The sequence below is a fragment of the Bos javanicus genome, chromosome 26 (assembly GCF_032452875.1).
Source record: "Bos javanicus breed banteng chromosome 26, ARS-OSU_banteng_1.0, whole genome shotgun sequence".
In the NCBI taxonomy this organism is placed as follows: Eukaryota; Metazoa; Chordata; class Mammalia; order Artiodactyla; family Bovidae; genus Bos; species Bos javanicus.
The window spans coordinates 16,647,238-16,666,104 of record NC_083893.1 but is presented as its reverse complement, the minus strand read 5'-3'; the positions used below and the strand labels follow the sequence as shown (position 1 = coordinate 16,666,104).

Genomic DNA, 18,867 nt, shown 5'->3' with positions numbered 1-18,867 from the left:
CCCACCCTCTCCCTCTCCCACAGAGTCCATAAGACTGTTCTATACATCAGTGTCTCTTTTGCTGTCTCGTACACCGGGTTATTGTTACCATCTTTCTAAATTCCATATATATGCGTTAGTATACTGTATTTATGTTTTTCCTTCTGGCTTACTTCACTCTGTATAATAGGCACTTTTTTAAAAAGGATGAAACGAAGCAGCATGATTACATATTTAACAACGCAAGGTATTTTGGATTCAATCATTCATTGGACACATATTCATTGCCCACATACTGTGCTGGTCACAGCTAGGCACCTGAGGACATCACAGTGCAAAAGGCAGACAAAAGCCTGCTCTCACACATTATATATAAACAAATTCAGAAAACAGACTTACAGACTTAATGTGACAAGTGCTGTGAAGAAGAGAACGTATGAAAAGGTTGACAATGGGCCCTAATTTAGACTGGAGATCAGGAATGTCTTCTGTGAGAAGGGTCATTTAAGCCCAGAAGTTAATCAGGCAGTGGCTGCAGCACTGCCAAGGCCCTGAGGCAGGAAAGAAGGAAGGAAGGCCCCTGTAGCTGGAGCTTAGGCGGGGGATGGCCTGGGCCTTAGGGAACTCATCCGTGATTTTGGGTTTTATCCAAGGGAACTTCTCTTTAACATCATGAGAATTGGTTATGACAAATGAGTTCATCAGGCTGCTCTCCCTGGAGACAGAGTAAATAAAGTGATGCTTAGTGCCATTTTTAAAACAAGGGGTCTGTGTTCTTTAGAAAAGGGAAAACATATACGAAGTCACACCAGGTCAGTCTTCTCAGGAAGACAAGCAGAAAATGAGAGGAATTTGTTTTTACTGCACATACTGTGACTCAGAGCTAACTCCCTGAAGTCGACTGAAAGGAGAGCGGCCATGCTTGCCTGTATTAAATTTCTTTTCCCAGTGGCTGCATGGGAAGAAGGTCCGAACCTTAGATTGGGGGCTTTCATTTTCTAAAGGCCAGATCTCTGGTAAACGGATGATGGGAAAGCCAGAAAGGAAGGTTAGGAGGTCAGGATCTCTGCACTGGTTTCCACATCCTGCTACATTCCAGGAGAGTTTTGCCTGATAAAGTCATAGCATGTCTGAACCGGAAGGAACCTTGGGGACCAAAGTCATCCGTCCCTTATTTTGTGGGGTCCAGGCACTGATGAGGGGAAAACCTTGACAGCAACATAACACTGGCCACCTCAGGAGGTCAGTGTTTCCTTCTGGCAAGGGCTGATTGGAAACTGTGGCTGCTGAAAACTGCATCAGATACAGAGGCTCAGGGCATAAGCCTGTGTCCTAATTTGGTGTGTTGGGCCTCTTCTCTGTGGTTCAGCCTTATGGAGACCCTCAAGTGTTCACAAAATCTTCCTCACTGGGCTCCCAGGAGTCAAAGGCCTTTTCCAAGGTGAGGCCAGAACCCTGTGGGTGCTGGGAGCCTGGGTGTAATCTGCTCCCAGAGGGCTTGGACTTCCATCGAGGAAGGTCTTTTAATGCCAAAGTCATGACTGACCTTGGGATGATGGTCCTGTTTTTAGTATGCTGCCAAGTCCTTCAGTCATGTCTGACTCTGCACTCTGTGGACTGTAGCTCACCAGGCTCCTCTGTCCATGGGATTCTCCAGGCAAGAATACTGGAGTGGATTGCCACACCCTCCTCCAGGGGTTCTTGCCAACCCAGGGATCAGACCTGCGTCTCTTACATCTCCTGCATTGGCAGGCAGATTCTTTACCACTAGCACCACCTGGGAAGCTAGATGTTTTTAATATACCTTGGTTTAAAAAAATACTTAATAGTAAAACACATCTCTGAGCTTAGTGCTGCTTCAAAATGAGTTTGTACTTTGTTCATCACAATAGTGTCTGTATTCACTTGAAAAATAGTTGTACAACTCCACATGAGGCATGATAATTATTCAGGTCACACGTAATGCTCAGCAGGCAGATGGATTTGATGACCCACTGCAGTCATTGGCTGGCTTCGCTCAAGCATGGTGGCCCATAAATTTGGAACCCCTTGTTTTAGAAGCATTGGCGTGAAGAAAATCAGCCACCTATAGGGGCTGACCCTAATAGTTAACTTTTTGGCTACGAGGAACCAGTGTATACTGGTTCATACTTTAAAATATTCTTTGTTGCTTTTTTTCAGTTACAAAAGTACTCTAAGCTCACTGTGAAAATCAAAACCATTACAGAAATGTAATATTGTGAACAATTTGGTTTTAGTTCAGTTCAGTCGCTCAGTCGTGTCTGACTCTGCGACCCCATGAATCACAGCACGCCAGGCCTCCCTGTCCATCACCAACTCCCGGAATTCACTCAGACTCATGTCCATCGAGTCAGTGATGCCATCCAGCCATCTCATCCTCTGTCATCCCCTTCTCCTCCTGCCCCCAATCCCTCCCAGCATCAGAGTCTTTTCCAGTGAGTCAACTCTTCGCATGAGGTGGCCAAAGTACTGGAGTTTCAGCTTTAGCATCATTCCTTCCAAAGAAATCCCAGGGCTGATCTCCTTCAGAATGGACTGGTTGGATCTCCTTGCAGTCCAAGGGACTCTCAAGAGTCTTCTCCAATACCACAATTCAAAAACATCAATTCTTCAGTGCTCAGCCTTCTTCACAGTCCAACTCTCACATCCATACATGACAACAGGAAAAACCATAGCCTTGACTAGACGAACCTTTGTTGGCAAAGTAATGTCTCTGCTTTGAATACGCTATCTAGGTTGGTCATAACTTTCCTTCCAAGGAGTAAGTGTCTTTTAATTTCATGGCTGCAGTCACCATCTGCAGTGATTTTGGAGCCCCCCAAAATAAAGTCTGACACTGTTTCCACTGTTTCCCCATCTATTTCCCATGAAGTGATGGGACCGGATGCCATGATCTTCATTTTCTAAATGTTGATCTTTAAGCCCACTTTTTCACTCTCCACTTTCACTTTCATCAGGAGGCTTTTGAGTTCCTCTTCACTTTCTGCCATAAGGGTGGTGTCATCTGCATATCTGAGGTTATTGATATTTCTCCTGGCAATCTTGATTCCAGCTTGTGTTTCTTCCAGTCCAGCATTTCTCATGATGTACTCTTCATAGAAGTTAAATAAGCAGGGTGACAATATACAGCCTTGACGAACTCCTTTTCCTATTTGGAACCAGTCTGTTGTTCCATGTCCAGACTAGTAACATAGTAATATACTAGTTGGCTGATCCCAGGTAAGTCACAGATCTTTCAAAGCCTAAGTTTCCTGGTCTCTAAAATGGGGACCATATTGGGACTGATACTTGCCTTCCTTTCTCACAAGGTTATTGTGTGGGTCCAGTGAAATGGTTTCTAGAAACAACTAGTAAACCTCAATGTATTACGTAACTTTAAGGGGTCAGTATCATTATAACTTATGATTTTAGCCTTCTTTACTTTTTAAATGCTTTGACTCATATCAGTGAGTCCTTAACCCAGTGGTAACTTACTCAGTGGTTTCCTTGGAGGCAAACGGTACCTAAACCTGCTCACTCCTTTTTTCCCAGGTCACTCCCGGAAGCAAGGCTGCTATAGGTAATTTATGTGTTGGAGATGTAATCACAGCCATCGATGGGGAAAATACCAGCAATATGACACACTTGGAAGCTCAGAACAAAATCAAAGGCTGCACGGACAACATGACTCTCACAGTAGCCAGGTGAGGAGGAAATGCTCTCTCATTTCCGAGCGACCAGAAGCTGCTTTTGAGCAGGGACTGCCTCACCTATTTCAGAATTTCCTATACCCCCAGCTCAGTGCCATATAGGTAGTGTGGTATAGGTAGGCTGAAGGTCTGTGGAATTGGATTTTCAGATTGCTCATCTTCCTCTCTGATTTTACAGTGCTTCTCACTGTGTGGGCATCTTTTTCTAAGATACTTGAATTGTCACTTGATCTAACACAACTAACCAAAATTTTGAGGAAGTAAAATCAATTTATATACTGTCAGATATAATGAAATGAAACCACTGAGCATCTACTGCTCCCGCCACACAACACTGAGCCCTGGATGCTGCTCTAGATTACAGTTACAGAGACAGACTTCATTGAGCACATTAGACAAAGTGCTGAAAGTTTAAGAAAGGAGAGCTAGAGTTGATGAATGAGAAGAATGCTCTGGGAGTCGTAATTGGGACAGAGTTCCCGTTTCTCTTCCATTTAGTCTTGGAAGGGGTCCTGTAAAGGCATGGTTTCAGAAATGATTTGGTTCGACCTGTATAGCTCCCTGTTTCCTGTTGGATCAAGTTTACATTCTTCGTTCGGATCTCCTGTTTACCTGTCTTCAATGTCTCATTAACCTTAGCTTGCACAGTGCTTCATCGTGAACCCTTTGGTCTCCTCTGCAAAGTAGCTTTATGGCTTTCTTCTACCTTGTACCAGGACTGGCAGGAAGACCAAGTGTGGGGCAGGATGCCAAAGCATCTTACATGCTTATATGCTTCCGAGCCCTGCCCTCATGAGAGGTGCACTGTTTTATTACTATCCCCTCAGGAGCACATTTACCCTTCATTCTCCATTCCTATCTCAGTGCAATCTTCTCCTTTTAGACATTCATTCATAGATTGATTTTTTGATCCATTTACCATTAAATTGAGCAGCTACATCTTGTATATATCTGGCCCCGTGCTAGGCCATCTGACCATAGAAGGATAAGTACAAATATTCTGTACCTGTAAGAGTGAAAAACAAAAACGCTAAAGATAACTTAGAGGAGACCTAGAGTGTTGCTGTGTAATGGTACAGAGACATGTTTTTCCAAGTTCAGGAGAGGCACCATGATCAAGCTGGTTGTCTGGTCTGCATCAAGAACACTGGATGAGACAGAGAAGCTCATTCTGTCCTGAGCAGAGGTGGGGCGGCATCAGGCAGGTTCAGGAGCCTGGAGGAGGCTGGTGCAGCTGGGTCAGCAACACAGAATGTATTGGGGGAGGGCTGAGGCTGGACGAAGGGCCAGCAGCCTGGGAAATCCCTCAGGGCTGAGTGGGCAGCTGTCAGAGTAGCAATCAGACATGATGTCATGAGGTTGATGCTTCCGAAAATCACATCAGTGGTAAAACAGAGGGGAGGCTGGGGAGCAGAATGCTAGTAGCTGGGTAAGAGGGGACAAAACCCGACTCCATTTTTAGTGTGTATTATTTATTGGCATGCATGAAACAGCTTAGCTTTGTCAATCTGTTGCAGATCTGAACAGAAAATCTGGTCTCCTCTGGTGACAGAGGAAGGGAAACGTCACCCATACAAGATGAATTTAGCCTCTGAACCCCAAGTAAGTACTTGCTCACCAGCGCTCTTGCTTTTAGCATCCCGGGACATTTCCACTTTTGACACAGCTCAGCTCACCTCTGCTTTTCCTGCCCTGGATGCTGGGGATAGGACGCAGGAAGGGCCCTCCACTGACACGTCTGGGACCTGGCTCTTACTCGGTTCTTCCCGTAAGGGAACTGCAGGAGGAAAGGGCTGGAAAACCCCAGAGCAGTGACGTCAGGGCCTGGTTAGGAAGGGGATACGGAAGCGGGTGGAAGCTTTCCTGTGTAGAACAGAGTGGCAGAACCATGGCAAAATAGAAGCACTGACTCAGCTCATGATGGACCGCTGATGCAAATGTGCTAAAGATGGAAAGAAGTTTGGGTCCTGAGGCCTACAACTTAGCAGGGACATGTAGTAGTGGACCCAGATATCCCTGGCCACCCTTCATCCCACTACCTGGTTTCTGAGAGTCTTAGGGTGGAAATGCTAAGTGCTCTAGTTTTCCTTAAAATTACTAAAATTAATTGGTAGTTCATATTGGAAAATAGGGTAGGGAGTCAATGCACAGTTTGTTGGCCAAATAGAATTTCCTGGGATGGAAAATTGTCTGGAGATCCCATATTTGGAATCATTAATAATGATTTTATTTCTTCTGTACAATGAATGGATGGATGTTCTTTAGCAATAAGGACAGGAAATGTAAAGAAGAATGTTTAGAACATCTTTGTAAAACTCCTCACACTTGGTAGGCTACTTTTCACAGTGTGTCTGTTGGATAAATGAATGAGTTGTTAGTGGTATGTTAGTAGTAACTCAATAATGGCTTTTGAAAACTTCTTCTAAAATGGTTTGTGATTGTTATACATTTAGCCCCAATTGAAGATTTGAAGTTTAATTTTTTTTCTCAGTTTCAGACAGTGTATCATTTTTATGGTATATTAAGATATAATCCAGAGAAGGCAATGGCACCCCACTCCAGTACTCTTGCCTGGAAAATCCCATGGACGGAGGAGCCTGGTAGGCTGCAGTCCATGGGGTCATGAAGAGTCGGACACTTACTGAGCAACTTCATTTTCACTTTCATGCATTGGAGAAGGAAATGGCAACCCACTCCAGTGTTCTTGCCTGGAGAATCCCAGGGACAGCGGAGCCTGGTGGGCTGCCATCTGTGGGGTCGCACAGAGTCGGAAATGACTGAAGTGACTTAGCAGCAGCAGCAAGATATAATCAAAAGATAAAGTATAGCTAGTTATCTTTTATACCTAAAACAGAAACTGGTGTGAAATTGAACTCACTGGTACATTAGTGTGGGTAAATTAGTGGTTGTATGTGAATGGTATTTCTCAAATGTCTTCCATTAAAATGTCAGAAGTGTAATCAGACAAAATTTTTCCCATTAGTTAATAAAAATAATACTTAGTCCTAACAGTCACTTTAAGGATCATTTTGCATCTGCCATTTCAAAACTGACATGACTATATTATTCTCTACAGCTCCTCTAAGGAAAGTTCATGAAATGGCATTCAGTTTATAAATTGGCAGCTGTGCAAACTAATTTAAAACATGCCACAGTCAATTCCAGTTTCCTAGGGAGTTCTCAGCCACTTCATTAAGTTTACTATAAATGTTCAGTTTTAATCTGTTAAGTCGTCGTATGTTTTATAATATATCAGGAATGATTTTGTTTTAGTGCCGTCTTTCTAAAATCCTAGTTTTTCACTTCAGGAAGGCAATACTTAAATTTCAGTTATACTTTTTATATGTATTATACTTTTTATATGTATTATACTTGAATTTCCATCTTAAACATGAGTACTTATCTTTAGTCTTTTGAAGGTAATTTTCTTCAGATTAAAAAAAAACCTCAAACACTTTAGCATTTAATTTGACTATATATTTTTTTGAATTCCAGTAATTCTTTGTTCATATGAAAAACTTCCCACCTCTCATTTTCCCAAAATCTTCCACTTCCAGTCACTCTAAAATAGAGGAGTGAGTAAGAGCAGAGTTCATCTGTAATTGAAGGATCTGTTCGTTCATGTAAGGCCAGCCCACACCCCAGCTTATCTGAGGTCAGTGCAGTTACACACCTAGTTTATATTTCCTCATTATTGAGTTTCCTCGGTGACTGATAAATACAAGGCCCAAACAATGACATCATCCCTTCCAAAAGGCAGGCCCTGAATTAACCGCCTGATTTCTGGAAAGACCAGTATTCACTTGGGGTTAGAGATACTCCTTTTATGTACAAAACAGATACATTCTTGGGAGATTCTCTGTAGAGTGAAAAATCAGAATTTCCAACCTGCATTTTCTACTGACTTCCATTGCAGTTGAACATGGGTTTCTGTGGAGGGAGAAGGGAATGACGCTGGTTGACTGCTGTGGTGCCAGGCAGAATCCAGAGGCTAAGAGAGATTAACTTGCTCAAAGCCAAACAGGAGGCAACAGGGAAAAACCTGAGCGGAGACAGAGTATGAGGGCTCTTCCCTGGTGCTCAGCATCAAGAGATGCTCCTCAGAATTGCTACAGGGAAGGAGAGAGGAGAAAAAAATTGCCATCCTGGCTGCTGCTTGTGCGAGTGCCCTACAGAGCTGCAGGGTCCCAGGCCACCCCTTGGGAAGTCTGCGGCCGTTAAAGACCACTTCTTATGTCATTGTTATTCCTCGTGCAGTAAAAACTTTCCTAAAACTTTGCTAAAGTTATTTGCAGAACTAATTATACTTCCCTTTGGTGAACACACTACATGTACTGAACTTTTGTCCAATGTGGATCAAGTCAGCTCAGTGTAAGGTGTACAGGAAAACCTCACTGTTTCTAACATGTCAAAGAGGGAGCCTGTCTGAATCATCATAAACACATTTTCATGTTGTCTTTTAAGTCAGTGGTGGTGTTTTAGTCGCTAAGTCATGTCCGACTCTTACGTGGACTGTAGCCTGCCAGGCTCCTCTATCCATGGGATTCTCCAGGCAGGAATACTGGAGTGGGTTGCCATTTCCTTCTCCAGGGGATCTTCCCAACCCAAGAATTGAACCCTGGTCTCCTGCACTGCAGGCTGATTCTTTACCATCTGAGCTAAGTCAGTACACAGTGAATTAAGCTAGTGGTTTTCATCATCAATTCTGAGAAAGCATGAAAGACTTTAAGGCTTAGTAAAGAAAGAGGAAAAAAAAAAAGGAAGAGCAACAGAGGACAGGAGCTCTTGGGGCAGTTGTTCTGGGTGTGAGTGTTAATGAGGAGTCCGGGTTTCAGGAAGATTTCTGGGAAGCCCAGAAAATAGGGCGCACATCATGTTTAATAGATTGCACAGGGTACGCTCTCAGCTAGGAGAGGGGTTGACCCAGAATGCCTGTGCAGAAAGCACCTTGCTGCCATCAGAAAAGCTGTGAATTTTTTTTTTTTTTTTTTTCTTAAAAAGGAATGTTAGTTTAAAAGCTTTTGAGGGGTGTTCATAGAGTAGCTCTGAGGTGGTGTGGCTGTAGTAATTATCTACTGAGACCTGGCAGTCTAGAGTGGAGGTTGATGGTGGGTGCTTCCCCAAATTACAGAAAGAGGGGGATGAGCACAAGAGGAATTTAAAGTCCTTTCCTGCAGCTACCTGGGCATGGCCCCATAATAGGTATCCCCCAGCCTTCCATCTTATCAGCTTGGCCTTCCCTCACAAGAAACAACAGCTCAGTCATTCCCTGTAGCCTGCTTCTGCTAGTGCACCCAGGCTTGTCTGCCTAGTCATCAGCCACTTCAGTGTTGACACCACAACCCTCTTATCTTGCTTGTCTAAACCTTTCCTTTCTGGGGAATTTATCTCTACCTTTTATCATCTCCTGCTTTGCACTGAAGTGATGCGGGTTCCTCTCCTCCTGGTACTTAATCCCTCTGGAATGTGTCCTGAAAGGCTGTTTCAGCTCTGACTTGGATCCAGACAGCCTAGGGCATCAAGGGATGTCCTACCTAGGGGTATCCAGCAGAAGATCAGGTTCTGCTGGACCTCAGTACCGGATGTACTTAGTAGTACATACTGGACACCGCTTTGATCTCTCCTTTGATCCCTGCCTGCAGGAGGCCCTCCACATAGGAAGCGCCCACAACCGGAGTGCTGTGCCCTTTACTGCCTCACCCGCCTCCAGCTCTGCCCCCAGGGTCATCACAAACCAGTACAACAACCCAGCTGGCCTCTACTCCTCTGAAAATATCTCCAGCTTCAACAACGCCTTGGAGTCAAAGACAGCAGCCAGTGGGCAGGAGAACGGCAGAGCGTGAGTAGGCCCATGCAGTCTGCCCTGGGCCAGTCCTGGGAGAGGCTTACCACACCAGAACAGGCCTGTGCAGGCAGCGTGGAGAAGGGTCAACCACTAGCCCAGAGAAAAACGTCTGCTTTAGCACTGTCTTTGTTTTTTAACTTTTTTGGCTGCATATGAAATCTTAGTTACCCAATCAGGGGTCAAACCCTCACCCTCTGCAGTGGACGGGACTGTCTTAACCACTGGGCCACTGGGGAAGTCCCTAGCACAGTTGTTTCTGTATTCATTTTCCTCGTCTCTGAAAACGGGGTGACACCACCTGCCTTGTAGGGTTGTTGTGAAATAAGAAGTAAGCTGTAAAATGTCCAGTTGATTCTTCACTGAGACCCTGTTATTATTGTTCTGATTTCTGTGGTCACTGTCTTCTTCCAAGTGACCATCCTCCTTTCTTTTTTTTTTTCCATCCTCCTTTCTTGACAGCCCTGCTGCTTCCTGAAAAATTCTTCAGTGTTTAGAGTTGGGGCTCTCTGCTTGTGTTCACCATCCAATGTGGGCAAGGGATGGGTACTTCATGATGCAGTTTTTGGTGAAGCAATGTTTGCTTTCTTCCCTCCAGTGGACCAGTAGAAACGATAGGAAGAAGAGATGTCCGTGCACGTATAAATGTGTGTCCATTGGAACAGATTCTCATCTGGGATAGAGGAGGGCTTGGCCAGGGTGGGGAGGTCTAAGGAGACATCTTGCTCAGGGCTGGGGAGGCCTGTGCCCTTTAGCCACAGCTGCCTCTAAGTCTTCATCTAAAGGATCCTTTGTGTCTTCCCAGCAGAGGGGGCCCAGTATCAACTCCCTCCCAAACTCTTTGAAGATGAATCCAAAAACACAGGGAATCCTGCGGCCCATGGCAAAGAACTGGGTTTGAGAATGGAGAGAGAGTAAGAGATGGGATCAGTTCTGTGTGGTGGAATACAGGAGGGACTAGGTCATAAGTTGTCACCTCATTTGCCCAAAGGTGGCAGGGAAGATGAGGACTTGAGGACAGAGCTCTGGGTGCAGACACGGGGGAGCAGGGCAGCTCATGGGAGTGGTACAGTGCGTGCCCAGCCCAGAGGGGAAACCACTCCTTGGTTCCAGTCAGACTCCACGTGCTGACCTAGGATTTCCATTTCTGATGGATAATTGCATCAAAACGGAAGTCAGAAAGTTTTTCATCTGAAATCTCTTGATTTTTCGATGCCAGTGACAGTCAAATTTGTTGGAAAATATCATGTGGTCCAAACTTGTCTGATCTCAGAGGATCTTTCCTCCTTGGAACCCTCAGTTCTTTCTTCTTTTTAGTTGATTCATAACCTTGTGTTAGTTTCAGGTATACAGCTGAGTGATTGAGTTTTTTATCTATATGTGTGTATTTAAATATTTTCAGATTCTTTTTTCATTATAGGTTATTTCAAGATATTAAATATAGTTCCCTGTGCTCCACAGTAAATCTTTATTGTTTATCTGTTTTCTATATGGTGGTGTATATCTGTTAATGCCACACTCCTAATTTATCCCTCCCCCACTTACCCCTTTGGTAACCATAAATTTGTTATGTCTGTGACTCTGTTTCTGTTTTTTACATAGATTCATTTGTGTTATTCACATATAAGTGATATAATATTTGTCTTTGTCTGACTCTGTCTCACTTGGTATGATTTTATCTAGGTCTGGTCACATGGACGGAGGAGCCTGGTAGGCTGTAGTCCATGGGGTCGCTAAGAGTTGGGCACGACTGAGCGATTTCACTTTCACTTTTCACTTTCATGCATTGGAGAAGGAAATGGCAACCCGTTCCAATATTCTTGCCTGGAGAATCCCAGGGACAGAGGAGCCTAGTGGGCTGCTGTCTGTGGGGTCGCACAGAGTCGGACATGACTGAAGCGACTTAGCAGCAGCAGCAGCATTCATTTTGCAAATGGCGATATTTCATTTTTTTAGTGGCTGAGTAATATTCTGGTGTATGTGTGTGTATCACGTCTTCTTAAACCAACTGTCTGTTGCTAGGCACTCGGCTATTATAAATAGTGCTGCAGTGAACATTGAGGCACATGTATCTTTTCAAATTAGAGTTTTCGTCTTTCCTAGATATATGCCCAGGAGTAGCTCTATGTTTAGTTTTTTTAAGGGGCCTCTACACTGTCCTCCATAGTGGTTACACTAATTTACATTCCCGCCAGCAGTGTAGGAGGATTCCCTTTTCTCCACATCCTCTCCAGCATTTGTTATGTGTGGGCTTTTGGGTGATGGCCATTCTGTGAGGTGGTACGTCATTGTAGTTTGCATTTGCATTTCTCTAATAATTAGCAATGTTAAGCATCTTTTCATGTGTCTGTAGGCCATCTGTATGTCATCTTTGGAGAGAAATGTCTGTTTAGGTCTTCTGCCCATTTTTTGATTGTTTTTTTTTTTTATGTTAATTGTATGAGCTGTTTGCATATTTTGGAAGGTAACCCGTTGTTGTTGGTCACATTGCTCGCAAATATTTTCTCTCATTCCTTAGACTGTTTTTTTGTCTTCGTTTAGAGTTGAAATCCTCAGTTCTCATATTTAGCTCTGAAGCCAGTTTTGCTGTTCAGTTTCTCTGCAGTTCACCTTCAGCAAGACTCTGCCTGGCTGTTAGGGTGATTAAATGACAAACCCATTGCTTCAGGTGCAGATTAGGACAGGTTACGGCATGAGAGGTTCCAAACTACTTAAATGTTTGAAAGGAGCTATTGTGGGGACCCTCTCGAGAGCTCCTTGATCATACTTTATCATATGGTCCTTCTCCCTGAGAAAGAGAGAGAGACATCATGGGGTACTTGGCTGCATGCAGGCCCCTGGGCCCAGCACCAAGAGGGCTCTGTGATTTCTTTCTGAGCTTCACAGGGCCTATTAGGGGAGACTTCTTGTGACGTGACTTGGCTTTGCAAGATGTTAGTGGTCACCAGCATTTGCTGTAGTATACCAAGGCAAAGTGGCTGTTAACACTTCTTTGCCCTCCAATTCTGAGTCCTACAGGCTTGGGATGGGGCTGCCTTTCAAGGTGACTGTGGGAACTTCTGGGGTGCCTGAGAAAGAGTGCCACGCTGGGCCCCCCTAAGCTTTCCATGGGCAGACTCTGAAGTGAAGCTTTCTCTCAGGCAGCTCAGTGGGGAGCTGGGGGTGAAACACTGAGAGCTGTGATCTCCATTCTTTGGTGCTTTTGTGCTGAGGGATGCTGAGAATGCGACCCTCTTTTACAGTCCCAGAGTGGAATGTTCCATGATCTGGATTTAATAACCCAGGAAATGACACATCCTTCACTGAAAGGCTGCTATGCACTGGGAGAAGTATGTGCCTGGGGAGTATTTTTAGTATGGCCTTGGCCGTTTTTCTTTCATTCGTGTCTTCTTTCTTCTCTCATGCTTCCCGCCTGCCCCCTCCTTCCAATCTGAAACAATTAAATCTCTACTGTCTGGACGCTGTGCAAGCCTGTCCTCCAGGCCCTGTCCCCTCCTGTTGCAGACTTTTTGGCTACAGTAGCCTCTGAGTCTTTATCACCAGTCTCCTTCCAGATTTTCACAGCAGAGAGGGGCCCAGCTTCTGCTCCATCCCAAACTCTTTGAGGATGAATCCAGAAACAGTGGAGATACTGGCAGCCCCTGGCAGAGGAAGTGCCCTCTGCATGGGTCTCTGCTTACTGGTCTATTCCAAGAGAGGGCAGTTGTGCTCATCAGGAAGGAGGAGTCTTGTGCAAACCCAGCAGCCACCGGGTCTTGTTGCCTGCTCCGTCAGCAGAAGTCGCAAGTGCTCACCCCGCCACTGTTTAGTCTGTGAAATTCGCTGAGGTTCCAGAATTGGCTCACTTCATACTTTGCATCTGAGGTCATCACTGATTCCCTGGGGTGCACTCTGAGTTTCTTTGTCGCATGCATTTCAAAATAGCCTGGTGTGTGTGTCTTATAGGATTTCCCAGAGCCACATCTCCATCAGACAAGAACATAGGTGCCTTGCCATTTCCAAATTAACCTGGTAAGGCATATGAAAGGTACCATCTGCCACCTGAACTCTCAGCACACACACACACACACACACACACACACACACACACAAGATTGAGTGGGAGGGTCTCTGGGTCAGTTCAGCTTAACAGTCATTTATTGACTGCCTACTGTGTACTAAGGGTGGAGGAAATTCTGCTCTGTTCAAAAGAAAACTTTCACCTGCCCTCTGACCTCTTTCCACTGAGTTTAGGGGCTGTGGTCATTTTCTGGTGATTTGGGCCTAGATTTCAATGTATATATATAATGCCACTTGATACTTTCTTAAAGGTGCAAGCTTGATAGATAGAGGGACCTGAGCTTGAATTCTAGCTCTGCCTCTTGCTAGCTGTTGGGACCTTGGGTAAACCACACAACCTCTAAAACTGTTTCTTCATCTATAAAGCAGATAATGCAAACTAGCTGACCACCAGATTATTGAGAAGTTTCAGTGAGATGTGCAAAAAATATCCACCATGGGGCCTGGCCTCTGGTGGTACTCTATAAATGCCACTTACTACAGATTTCAGCATGGATGAAGTGCTCCATACCCATTACTTCCAAGTACTAGGAGCTCTGTAGAGTGGAAGCATGTAGACAAATGTCATGGAGAAGATTTTGCTGTAACTCACTGTATGCTTCTATATTTCCCAGCACTGTAGCTTAAGTTCAGCCAACCAGCACAGTTGATTACCTTTCTGATAAAGTGGTAGCCTCTTTGTGGAATAATCATTTGGGCTCCCCCAGGTAGTACAATGGTAAAGAACTCAATGCAGGAGACCTAAGAAACATGGGTTTGATCCCTGAGTTGGGAAGATCCTCTGGAGGAGGGCATGGCAACCCACTTCAGTATTCTTACCTGGAGAATCCCATGGACAGAAGAGCCTTGCGGGCTACAGTCCATTGTGTCACAAAGAAAGGACTTAGCATGCAGGCAACCAACATAGTAGCCCCAAGATACTAGTTTTTCCTAATTGTGTTCTCAGGCAATCCCCCCATGAACTCATGAGGCAGATTTCTAAATCAGTATAGTAGAAATAAGGGAGTACATTCACTGTTCTTTGTTCCAGTGATTCCAGAGGGACTATAGTAGCCCTGACTCATTGGAACTGGGTCAGAAGGAAATCTCCTTCATGAAGGTGGCTGCCTGTTCCTCTAACTAAACTTGTCCACGGCCCACAGACTGGGCTCTGAGGTCTGGATAGCCCACCCTCTTCTCCTGGTGGCCATAATTACTCCTCTGGTTTCTCATTATGTCCAGCATCTAGGCCTTTGAAGACTAAAACTTAGGGAGCCTTCTGGCCAGGATCCCCTTTCAAAAATGATTCCATCGGGTTTCTCAGATTTACATATTTGGTGAACACTGGGGTAACCAGGTTGGGGCATCTCAGACACGAAGAATCTGAGTTAGCCTGCATCTTCACCACCTATGTAAAAATCACATACTAAAATCTCTACATCATTTCCAGTTAGTGTTTAACCTTCATCATTTGGAGAAAATTTTTCTTATACTTAATTTTTTATTTTGCAGTAATTATAGATGCACACTGCAGTTATAGGAAGCAAAACAGAGAGATCCTCTGTACCCTTCAGCCAGTTTCCATCATTGGTAACATCCTGAAAATTAGAATGTTGGGGTTAGTCACATCAGTGAAGCTCAAAGAATGAACATGCTCTGTGGTCTCAGGGAAGGGCAAAATTTACGTAGAAGAGACTCATCAGCTGGTCACTTGCCCAGGCTGCAACTGGGGGAAGGAAGCCACCACCCCTGCCCATCCACGGCTCCTGGTCTCTGCCCTTGTCTGTCTTCCTCCCACCCACAGGGAACTGTGGGAGCCTACCATCCCTGGGCAGGTGATGGGCCACCTGGAGGAGAGGTTTTAACCAAGCTGGGAGTAGAAGTTTAGTTTCCCCACTCTCTCTGTGTTGATACTGGAGGTTACTGGGGGCTGTGCATTGTTGCTGGCATGGGAGTTGTGGGTACCCACATGGCCTCCAGAGACTCATAGCGGATGAGTGGTGGCCTGTTCACTGCTGGGCGGTAGTGAAAGACAGCCGCTAGGCCGTCTTCATTCAGCTGGGCAGGGATGGCATCCGGGCTTCCTCCTGGTCATTCTCCAGTACCCTAGTGCGGTGGTTGGGGCATCTCATTTCAGCCCAGTGATGGTGGAAGTCAAGACTCTGCACTGACCTTTTTTTTTTTCTTCATTTGTCCGGGAAAAAAGTGGTTATTGTTTCCGAGTCTTGCACCATCCTGGCTGTCGCCTTCTCCATCATTTTGTTGGAGAGGGCACGCTTTTCTGGGGACTTGTCTTATCTAAGTTTGTTGCCCTTTCTGGGTTGCTGCCTTATTTAGCTCCACATCTGAAATATATGAAGCAAAAAGGAAACCCTGGGAACTCATCAATGTTACTCCTTGGGTCCCAGGGTCTCTGGCTGGCCTGCCTTCTCCTGTCCCCCTTCTTTTTTTTTTTTTTTTCTGTTAAGCAGTTTTATTATTGCTCCAATTAGATTCCACCCCTATCCACACCCCCATTCCTGTCCCCCTTCTGCATCTTATGTTCATCTTATATTTGATGTCCAGGTGTTTAGATGTACTTAGCGGGAAGAATAGAGACACTTATGCCTACTCCCATCTTCCCCAGTGGGAAAATGATTTTTATTTTTTATATATTTATTTTTAAAGCTTTTTTTTTTTAATGTGGACCAGTTTTTTAAGTCTTTAGTGAATTTTGTTACAAAAATTCTGTCTTATGTTTTGGTTTTTCAGCCAAGGCATGTGGGATTTTAGTTCACTGACCAGGAATGGAACCTGCACTCCCTGAATTGGAAAGTGAAGTCTTAACCACTGGACTGCCAGGGATGTCCTGGAAAATTATTTTTATGAAGAGAATATCTTCTCTTTCTGGATGCATCTTATAATTCAAGTCATCTCTCTTTTTGTCTCAAATATGTCACACAAACAGGCAGTTTTAGTGTGGAACCAAAGTTGACTTACTGTGTGAGAAAAATGATGCCATCAAGGTTATAGCAGCAGTGGGATTTTTTTCTTATGGCTTCTTTGTTTTAGTTGAGATTTATATACAGATTATTAAGTTGTGCTGCAGGTGATGGTGCAAAAAAAAAAAGAGTCTTTTATGTCCACTCTGGTCACTTTGCTATTTTGGTGGAGCAGACTCTCTTCCCAGGGTTACTGTCCCATAACCATAGGTGTGCTTTTTCTCTGTTCTCCTTGACTTTCCGACTTTCATCCCAGCTCCTCTTTTGACTGGAACAGGCTTGTGTATTCTCTTAAGGTGTGCAGGCTTAGCCTCTGAAATCTTCCTCTTGAGACAAACTCAAAGGGAGTTTTTTCCTGATGTTCGAAAAACCGCTGGCCTTAAACACCCGGCTATGTCAGCTACTTCATCAGGCAGAGAGTGCCTGGCTTGGGCTATTGCTGGGGAGACAGGTCCTATGGTCAGGGCCTAAGAGACTGGAAGAAAGTATTAAACACTGAGGGAACTGGTGGTGTACATTCAGCATCAAGTCTGACAGGGAGAAACAAGAAGCAGGAAATATGAAGAGTGTAATGGATAGTTACTCTGAAGGAGTTAAATTGATTAAATTCTTGTATTTTGTTTTTAAAATTGTAAAGACTGAGTTTAGAAGACTGTGCTTTTAGTGACCCACCCTCAGAAGTTTTTCTCCTGCTAACTCTAGTCATATACCTAATATTTTTTGAAAACTTATCACTTTAGAATTCTTCCTTTCAATGCTGTTACTATATGTACAGAATGAGAATGCTTTTTTTAGGACTCCATTACTCATGCATATTTTTGTCCTAGAATTTTTTTTTTTTAAGATACAGTGATGTCATTTGTCCATATCTGATAGTCTAATGTCTTAAGACTTGGGTCTTAGGATTTTATTTTTGAATTAGGCAAACCATAGCTTCAAATAAGGCGATGGATATTGAAAGTGCTTTATAAATTGTCAAGTGGTGGAAAGATATTGTCATTATTTAAGAAGAAACACTAAGTTGTTTTCTTTTTTTTAATCACAGAGATATTTTCCAAGACAGTTTGCTGGAAGAATATGTGATGACCTTGTAATTTGGGGTCTGTCATTTTTAGCGGTCCCTTGGTGGCTTCCAGACATAACAACATACGCCAAAGAAGGGGAAAAATTCTCCCCAAGAACATTCCACGGTCTGATCTTGATTTTAAAATAGTTCTAAGTGTAACAGAAAAAAACATTTGTCAAAATAACATAATTCATTTAGTACAGGGCCAGCTCAGAACTCAAGACCCAAAGAAGGAGTCTGGCTGAAAAGGTGGCCAGAGGAAGACCATGGCTCTTGGTGACTGTCCCTCCTCAGGGTGGCCCATCACCTGCCTGGGGAGATGGAAGAGAGAGACAAGTGCAGGGGCCACCTACTGTGGGTGGACAGAGGTGGTGGCCACCTGCTCCCGCACCCACAGCCAGCACAGGTCACCCGCGGATGCGTCTCTCCCTATTACATGTTGACCTTCCCTGAGAGCAGCAGAGCAGTGGTCACTCTTGGAGGGCTCTGTCCTCAACTGTGAGAACCTGGCTGTGTAGTCAAAGCAAAAACCCGGAATTTCACTGATGTGAGTGACCTTGTGACTTGAGGCACATTTAAAATGGAATGTAAACTGATTATACAATGGGTGGGTTATAAATTGCATTGCCATCTGGTATTTCCTCTTTGGCTCCCCCGGGCACACTGTCCCTCTTCCCCAGCGGGTGGCGGCTTCTGAAAAAGCAGCCGAGGCTCAGAGACTGCAGGTGATCAGGACCCAGGAACCTGGTTTGCCCATTTCCCTGGCACAGCCTTGGGGGGGGTTCCCTGTGACCCCACAGGAGTAGAGACAGGGTGCAGCGAGGAGGAGAGAGGGACTTGATCTACTTCCCTAATGCCTGCCAAGCTCTGGTCCTGTGCCAGGCACTGATTGAGGGCAGGACCCACAATGATGGAAAAGACAGGCCATAGCCCAGCCCTCGTGGGGCTTGCTTTGCATGGAAAGATAGACAATAAAAAATAAGTATAATTTGTGGTAAAAGAGTTAGAAACATGTGGAGAAAGATGGAGCAGAGCAAGGGGAGAAGTGATGTGGATGAGGTGGAGTGTTTTAAGCTGAGGGTCGGGGACCCCTCTGAGGAGGGACATCCGAGCAGAGACGTGAGTGAAGCGTGGAGGCCATGGGGCTGTGTGGGGAGCGGATATTCCAGGCAGAGGGAGCAGGATGTGCAAAGGCCCTGAGGCTGGTGTGTCCTAGAAACCCCATGAAGGCTTGTCTGCCTGGAGTGAGCA

The 18,867-nt window shown here is 44.7% G+C and overlaps 1 protein-coding gene across 1 annotated transcript in view; it reads left to right on the top strand.

Annotated features, from left to right (window-relative positions):
• PDLIM1 (PDZ and LIM domain 1) overlaps positions 1 to 18,867 on the top strand; it is a 41,113-nt gene that overhangs the window by 14,198 nt on the left and 8,048 nt on the right. Inside the window, exons 2-4 of the mRNA XM_061402902.1 lie at positions 3,532 to 3,683; positions 5,207 to 5,291; positions 9,332 to 9,528. Coding sequence (XP_061258886.1) covers positions 3,532 to 3,683; positions 5,207 to 5,291; positions 9,332 to 9,528 — 434 coding nt within the window. The remainder of the gene's footprint in view (positions 1 to 3,531; positions 3,684 to 5,206; positions 5,292 to 9,331; positions 9,529 to 18,867) is intronic.